We start from the raw sequence: 8,410 nt of genomic DNA, 5'->3' as shown, positions 1-8,410 counted from the left end.
CATATAAACTTGTATAAGCGGATTTCATAACAATTTTTATTTTAAAATATATACAAGTGTTCTGATTAAATATAAGCATAACATTATTAGCGTCTTTTAGTCTTCAAAATTTTAATAGAACTTACAAGATAAAATATTTCAAACAATTTTGATACGGTCTACCGACTTATCGGGCGGAAACCTTTGTAACCTATTGAATATTCTGTATTTGATTGCCATTCTTAACCTTCAATATATGTACGGCGGAATCTTTAACAAATACATGTAGGATTTAACTATGAGATAGAAGTTACACAATATCGCTGAAGTGGTTGACATCAAATTATGTTTTAAAAGTTAATTTCGGATTATTTTGCAGATTAATTTTAATGGGTTAGAATTATGGATTATTTTGCAGATTAATTTCAATGGATTAAAGAAAAATAAATTGATATGGATGGTACATTAAAAGAATGGAATCGTTTAGTGGAGAAGTTTCACCGTGTTCCTAAGCTTGTCTTATCGGTCATCGGTGACTCGGACAGTTTTGTTCCTAGGGCCTGGCCTAAATCAGTTTTTCAGACTGCGCTTATAGAGACCCACAAAAGCAGTGGGGGAGGTAAGTTAGAAAAAAAGATTTCCATCGATATTTATCAGCTTTTGTTGTTATAGGCAATTTAAAATAGAGAGGCTCAAAGACAATGATTGTGTTCTTTATCTACAATTATTAAAATACTAATTTTAATGAATTGTATGTTTCATCTATATCTTTGTTTAATTTTTTTTTTGCTAAAATTCGGAACGGAACGAAAAATGAGATACAAGGTTAATTACTTGACAATATATAAATCATATATTACCAATATCGATATAAAATATATGAAATGTTCATATTTTATCAAGGATTAAATGACTAATATTTTTCTCATGTGAAGATCTTTAAAATGTGGCATAGCATAGGGTACGGAATATTGAGATAAATATATAGTTAATAATAAATGACAAAAATTCTTCATTATTATTAACTCCATACTTTATAATATCATAATCTCGAACATACACTTGTAATTTTTTTTTACTCTTGTTTATAATTTTTAATCAAAAATTATTTTACACGGAAATTTTAAAGATGTTGGCTACATGATTTTGAGTTTTATCTTTACTTTCATTTTTGTAACACAATGAATGCACTTACGTGTAATAGGCATATTCTTTCACATTTGATCTTTCACAAATTAAGCTATATTTTTTTCGCCGAAAAGAACCCCACGAAATCGGCATGCGCAAGACGATATTGATTTCTCCATGCAAACTGTGAATGACGCCTATACCTGTAATTCTGCAACATTTTTTATACTTTGATTTTTAACTCGTAGTTGAATCAATTTATCGAAGCCAGATTAAAAAATCTGTTGACAAGTCACCATTATTAAAAAAAGGTTTAAATATTCTTTCAATGCACAATTACTCTAATCATACTTTAAGGATTCCGTTTATCAAATCAGATTTATCAAATTTTTACCATTTAAATCCAACATTATAGCTAAAACACAAGCAATCTGATATCATAAACGCTTTATTACCTATCTAATTTTAAAGTCCCCGGTTTTTTTGAACGAGGGTTTCCGTTCTAAAGATTACTGTGAACTTGAATGCCACGTGTACATATCATTATTTTTATCTTTAACAATTTGGGTACTTTTAAAATTTAATTCCAGCGAGATATGTCAATCTGATTTAATGCACGCAATAATGCACTAGCTCTATACAGGAATGTTTTCTCGAGAACCACTAGATGTGCTCTGAAACATATGAAGTATGCACAATAAATTCACTTGTAAGCATTTTTTTAATTCTTAAAAGTATGAGAAACTTGCAATTCATCGCGGAATAAAATGTTTAAATGGTTAAGTAAACATGGTATGTTTTGACTGCTAAAGTGGAAGATTTGCCCTTATTCAGTGATAGGTGGGGGGAGGGGGGGGGGGGGTTGTCCCTATACGGTGCATAAATAATGAAAGTTTTCCGTAGTTTATCCAAATTAAATCAATATATTTACATTTTAAATTGTTTTCTTTGTGATAACTTTTTAAAAGTTAAATGAGTTGATTTCTTGATAATTAAACCTGAATGTAAATTTCGGCAAGTGAAAGGTCAGGAGCCCAATATGCATGTCAATCTTTGTGTCTGATGTCAGGGGGCGGGACAATTAAAATTAACATTAAATTATTAACATTAACATGCTGACATTAAAGGGAGGCCTCGTGTATTTTAAATCTATAAGACGCATTTTTTTCAATTTATAAATACAATTTAATTTCACAAAGGAATGTAAATATAAGGAATACATGTAACTCTCTAGTTTGTTGGGTATGCCAGGGCATCAAGGATGGTTGGAAACCTGGGATAATTATGCATATCGGGCTTCGACCGTTATGCAAATTATCCCACGTTTCGATAGTTTGAAACGTAGTATAATTTATGCATCACGGGCTTCGCCTTTTAAGCAAATTATCTCACGTTTCCAACTATCGTTAATGCCCTGGCATACCCAGCAAACTAGACAGTAATTCCTTACTTGTGTTGGAAAGAGGCTTACATATATATAAATCTAAATTTGTAAGATTTTGAGTTTATCATAACAGCATATTTCTTTTATCTTCATACTAATATTCGTCGGTAAGAAGAAGAGTTTCTGGCCTATATGCAGGTGTTGAATCTATTCTTTGACAACCAATTAATGTCTTTGTTCTTGATACTGTCTTGTTTATACATATTTAAAAAAAAATCTACTTTGTTACAGCAATGTCATTATTACTTTTTTTCATTCAGACACATGGATACTATACGGAAATAAGAATGTGGGTGTATCAAAAGTTGTTCGAGACGCAGCAGACGTTTACACCATAATGGAAAAGTCACAGAGAAACGATGAAATAATACTAATTGGAACATCACCCGATTCTACTGCTGACAATGTCAATGGAGAAAAAGGAAAAAACAGTGTACGAGAAGGAAAAGATCGCTCTTTTAGAAATTTCTTCAAACCGTATTCAATTCATATCCGAGCGTGCAATACGGATGAATGTGAAGGCCACACTGATTTTCATTTACATACAGTGATCATTATAATAATGTGGTGACCCTATAATAATGTAGAGATGATTGATTTATAACTGATTATTATTGAATTACTATTTGCTAAAGTCCGTCGGATGGGACGTAAAACGGTGCCCCGTGTCAAGGATTACAACCCCCTTGGCACGCTAAAGATCGTTTCTCTGGTTTTCGAAAAAGAGTAGGCTCATTAGGGACCGCCAGAGAAACCCGAAAACTTTCAAAACCGTTTATACAGTATTTAAATTCATACCGCCGAAATATGGCTGAAATATTGCTGACTCGGCGTAAAACAACAATAATCAATCAATCAATCAATCAATTACTGTTTGCTACAGTACTATAGTAAACTATAGTTTTGCTAAGGTAATCCCCGGGGTAATCATTTAGACATAAAACACTTGTTCAGAATGATTTTCATATTCATAGGTTTGCTGTTCTAGGAAGGTGTTTTGAACTTTTTACTCAATATATTCCCAATTAAAAGTTTGATCGCCTCATGGACTCGCATCTAACAAACCCCATGGATTTGTCTTCAACTAGAGAAAAATGCATTATATTTAAGGTCTGACAACATGTTGCTCGAATATCGGTTTTGTATTTCTTCGTAAAATACAATACATTAGATATGATTATCTTGTGATTTAAAAACTGTTTTCAAAATGTCTAAGTAGATAATGACACCAACAAAATTTGTGATACTGGCAATGCTAGTGATTTCCAGAATTTTATAGCAAATACCATCCTCTGGTATCTTTCACAAATGCCCGGTAAGGTACCCTACTTTTTTGTGAGGAAACTTGTTAAAGTAGCAATACTTCAAGGACAAATTCTTGGGAAAAAATGTATATTATTGAGGAACGTGTCGTCTGACCTTAATGCTTAAATATTTATCATGGATTTCGTGTTCTTCAGAAGACGATTTCTTGCTTATATACAGTCAAACCTGTCTAAAAATTTTTATCTTTCCCCACCCTTTTACCGCGGATCATGATCTGAATAAACTTGAATCTACACTACCTGAGGATGCTTGCATTTTATATGACTTCCCTTTAAAACGTGTATTTTTTAAAGACTTCCGTCCCCACACAATTGATAAGAATAGACATTTTTTGGTAGAAATTAAACAGTCATACGATTGTTTACATGTTTCACTCTTTTTTTCAGCAAAGCAGTGATGTCCTAAATTTAACAAGCGTTCTGCAGCTAGAAGAATTTATTCAGAATGAAAGTTCAATTACAAAGGAACATATACCGGGATTTGGTAACTCTTCTCAGAAATAATTTGCTTTTATTTACATTTTATCTTGAAAAATATATAAATTCGATGTATGTTTACTGTCTTTTAGAAAGATTTATTTCCTTAGCAATTTAATGATACTCACAACATTTTGTTGATGTCACTGTGTAAAACAATATTAATAACTTACCTTTAAGCTTCTAGTCGTCCCTATTTTTCATCTTTTCATGTACATAGATGGTGCCTCGTATCAAGGATTACAACCTTCTTTGCACGTACAAGATAATTTTTGTGGTTTTCCAAAAATAGTCGTCTCAACTTGGGGCATCAGAGAAATCGAAAACTTTGAAAAGTGCCGTTAAAACATTTTATCGCCAGAACATGTCTGAAATTTTGCCGACTCCGCATTAAAGCTCAACACGACTCATAAATCGGCATTGTCACAGAGGTATATAAACCCTTCGATTTTGTTACACCATATTGCACACTTGAAACTCGTGGCCGACGTGTAGGATTCTTTTTGTGATCTTAGATTTTCTGCGTTTGTTCCTTGTTTACATATACATTTTCAGTTTGTAACTATTGCACAGACTTTCATGTTTGATAAAACTTCTGATGACTCGGAAAAAGTGCGTAAAATTTGATACTTTCATCGCGACCGAAAAACACGACAATGAAAGATGTACGCCCACATAGGCGAAACCTCTACATCGAAATACTTTGAACTGTTAGGAGGTCTAAGGCTTAGGCTTATATAAGGGTTGTAAGGATAGAGGTGATGAAAGAGAAATATTGCGGACAATTCCTTTTCACGAGTAGTGTTCAGCTTAAGCAATAATCAGCAATCACATTATGTCCCCTGCTTTTGCGAAAGCAACGGGATGTAAATCTGTTAGTCTGTCGCAAAAAAGATTACCTTGGTCGTAAATGAAATTAAGTAAAGATGACTTTTGCACTGACTCCTAACCTGTGACACCATGAGCTTTCCTCAGCATACTTTTATCACTGATTATCGAATGTGGCCTTTTTCTCAAAAGAAAAATGAAAATTGGTAATGAATAAAAGAAGATATAGTTTTCATTTATTTTCATTTTAAATACCAATGAGACGTATTCCTTGAATTTCATTTTGTCCCCTTGACCTTCATCTTTTACATACTTTTCCGAAAATCTCAGCGTATGACAAAAAAAAATGCGGATTTTGTGTTCTTCTAATAAAGTGCAAGACTCTGATGTTGAAGAGTATTGTTGCACACAAGCCGTTGCTCTAGTTGTGACAACATGTGCAATATTTACAATGTAGTTTTTTTACATGTAGAACCTTTTTAAATTAAGCTTCTGACCCCATCACCTAGAAGGTAAGCGTACTCTTCCTAGACTTAAGCATTTGTTACGTCCAAGAACCTACTACGACACGAGACATCTAGGTTTATTCAGTCTCACCTGAAAGACCGGTTTCTGCTTCCCGCGACGTCAAGACCAACTCATTCCGTTACTATAGAGCAAACGCTTTAACCAGTGCGCCACAAAATTTAAATGAGAAAGATATAGATTTTATTTTCTCTTACATCACCTCTTTTTGAATGCAATTGTTTTTACCTCGTTCCTTTTTGCACTAGAGCGAGTTTCTTGAACAAGCGTGCATGATGGATACTGTGGAATCATCTAAATTCGTAGGGGTCAATGTTCGTTGGCAAGCAAAAGTTCATTGGTTCGTGGGGATATAATTTCATGGTCAGCTCGTTTATTTGGTAGATTTAATTAATCAGTACGTTTACAAAATAATTGTTCGTGGGGATGCATATTCGTTGGTAAGGGTTACCCACGAAATCCACGAACATTGATCCCCCACGAACAATGATGATTCCACAGTAGACTACTTTTTCAACAAATACAATAAAAAAATAGTGATACGTGCTAAGTTAATATTTGATCAACATAAACAAACGAGAATGTGTTCTGTCCAGTTCGGGAAAAGGTTCGATTCTTTATGTTTTTACTTCCCAAACACCACTGAGCTTGGAGGAACAAAAGGCACAGAGGTCTAGAAACCCCATACTGACAGATTATAAAAATATTTAGAATATCAGAGGATCCATATCCAAGATTAACTAGAGATCACATTGTGCCAGACATATTTTCGTACACAACACGTATGATATCTGGTACATGTATATTCTTATAATAATATTTTCTTTAGTCATTTATTGCTTTTCATTTCAATGGTATTGGCTCCTAAAAATAGTTATGATAGATAATCTTATTTATGACGTTTACCGAGTATTTAATAAAAAGGCAAATAAAGTTCCTTGTCTTAAATTCAAAACTACATCAAGGGCAACACATTAGGGGACTTTTCTGATTTTTAACTGAAGATGAATATAACGAATAATGACCAATTGTTCAAGTTCAGTTTGCTAAACGAGTCGTGAATACGGCAACACGGGGACTTACGAAATGTAAAGTCAACGCACGCCACCTTGAAAACCTGATCCCATATTTAAGAAATAAAAATCTAAATTTTAAATCTGTTTTTTTTTTTTTCATCAATAGCCATGCATGTACCGATTGTGATAATCCTAGTTGAGGGTGGTCTGGATGACATCAAACATGTTGCTGAAGCTGTGCATAGTAAGGTTCCTGTCATTGTAATCAAAGGTTCGGGTAAAGCTGCAGACATCACTCTGGACTACCTCGAAGAGTATGTTAAACATTTCATTTAATAAGTTAGCTCCGTCTTAATCTCTTATTCTTTTTTTTAATTCTAAGCTGAAAATCATACATTGGTTATATTCATAATACATTGTTTTTATGATTATTACAGCGAAAGAAATCTTAGGAGCCAGGCAGCACTTCTATTCGGACTCAAGTTTGATGACAGCCATTTCGAGGATTTGAGAAAGAACCTCGTTAAACTTAAAGAAAGACGATGGATGGTACAATATCACACAGACACACACAATCTTAACATAGCAAGCCAAGCACGGTCGGAGGGACGATTTAATCACGGTTTTAGATGTGTCAAATTACCTCCCTTATGTCCTACGTAAAACGTTTTAACATATAGATATATTGACAAATATATAATCAATTAATGCTTCACGAATTTTTATATATATATATAAAATATATTTTTAATGAGTCTTTATATTTGAAATCAATTATAACGCAAATTATAAGGCCGTAAAGACTCATTTGTTTACCCAACCTTTATGGTATTATTATAACAATTCATTTAAGACAGGAGAAGCGTTTTAGGCGGTATGTGTGCTGTGTTTCTGGCGTTCAACATTCTATATATTCCCCTATACACCAATAGATAAATCCATTTAATTTTCTACCTTTAATTACTTTTCTTTAATCTTGAAGTGAACATACATTTCCTTGATCAATAAATTTAATAATAGAGAGTAGTGTAAAAATCTTTTTATAAGTATCAAAACTAGCATAAATATTATACTTCAGCATGACTGTATTTTTTTATCTATTTATTTTTTTATTTTTATTTATTTATTTATTTTATTTTTTTTTTTTTTTTTTTTGAGATAAAAATGTGCATTGGGATCGATTTTTCATAAATTGGATGTATAAAGAGTATTAAAATATTTATTTTGCTAAATGTGTAATATAAATGGCTGAATTTTCTATTGCTATAATCTAACGATGAATTATTACATACTGATGTAAGCTCTACTAAAGTTTTTCTTCAGATATTTACCTTTAGAGGACTTCCAATCTTAATTCAGCTTAATTACTTTATATAATGAGACTTTGAAAAGAAAAATTGTTTTCCTTTAGGTTAGCAAGTTCGACACAGAAAATGATGATCCTTTGATGTTGGCAAAGCTTGTCGGCGAGGCGGTGGTAAGAGGTTGGGCACTGGAAGAAGTACATGTGATAGAAGGTAAGAAGATGGGCGAACAAGGCGAGAGAAATGCCTTTAGTGCGAGAAACATGAAGGTGAAAGTTAGATTTAAGGGTTATGTGATTTTCAATCTTGATATAATTATACAGGTCATGCAACTATAAATCTTTTAAGGGATAATATAAATATACCAGTTTTATCATCGTACAT

The 8,410-nt window shown here is 32.8% G+C and overlaps 1 protein-coding gene across 1 annotated transcript in view; it reads left to right on the top strand.

Moving 5' to 3' along the window:
* The first annotated feature begins 432 nt into the window (after nucleotides 1–432).
* The window catches only part of LOC133198035 (uncharacterized), a 30,697-nt gene continuing 22,719 nt past the window's right edge, over nucleotides 433–8,410 (top strand). The window contains exons 1-6 of the mRNA XM_061334190.1: nucleotides 433–598; nucleotides 2,812–2,984; nucleotides 4,264–4,360; nucleotides 6,889–7,036; nucleotides 7,160–7,271; nucleotides 8,134–8,239. Of these exons, the coding sequence (XP_061190174.1) occupies nucleotides 433–598; nucleotides 2,812–2,984; nucleotides 4,264–4,360; nucleotides 6,889–7,036; nucleotides 7,160–7,271; nucleotides 8,134–8,239 (802 nt within the window). The remainder of the gene's footprint in view (nucleotides 599–2,811; nucleotides 2,985–4,263; nucleotides 4,361–6,888; nucleotides 7,037–7,159; nucleotides 7,272–8,133; nucleotides 8,240–8,410) is intronic.

The sequence above is a fragment of the Saccostrea echinata genome, unplaced genomic scaffold (assembly GCF_033153115.1).
Source record: "Saccostrea echinata isolate AGI-Se365-2 ecotype Australia unplaced genomic scaffold, CSIRO_AGI_Sech_v1 ptg000033l, whole genome shotgun sequence".
NCBI lineage: Eukaryota > Metazoa > Mollusca > Bivalvia > Ostreida > Ostreidae > Saccostrea > Saccostrea echinata.
Note: the sequence above shows the minus strand (reverse complement) of the source record. Positions and strands in the feature narration are given on the sequence as shown.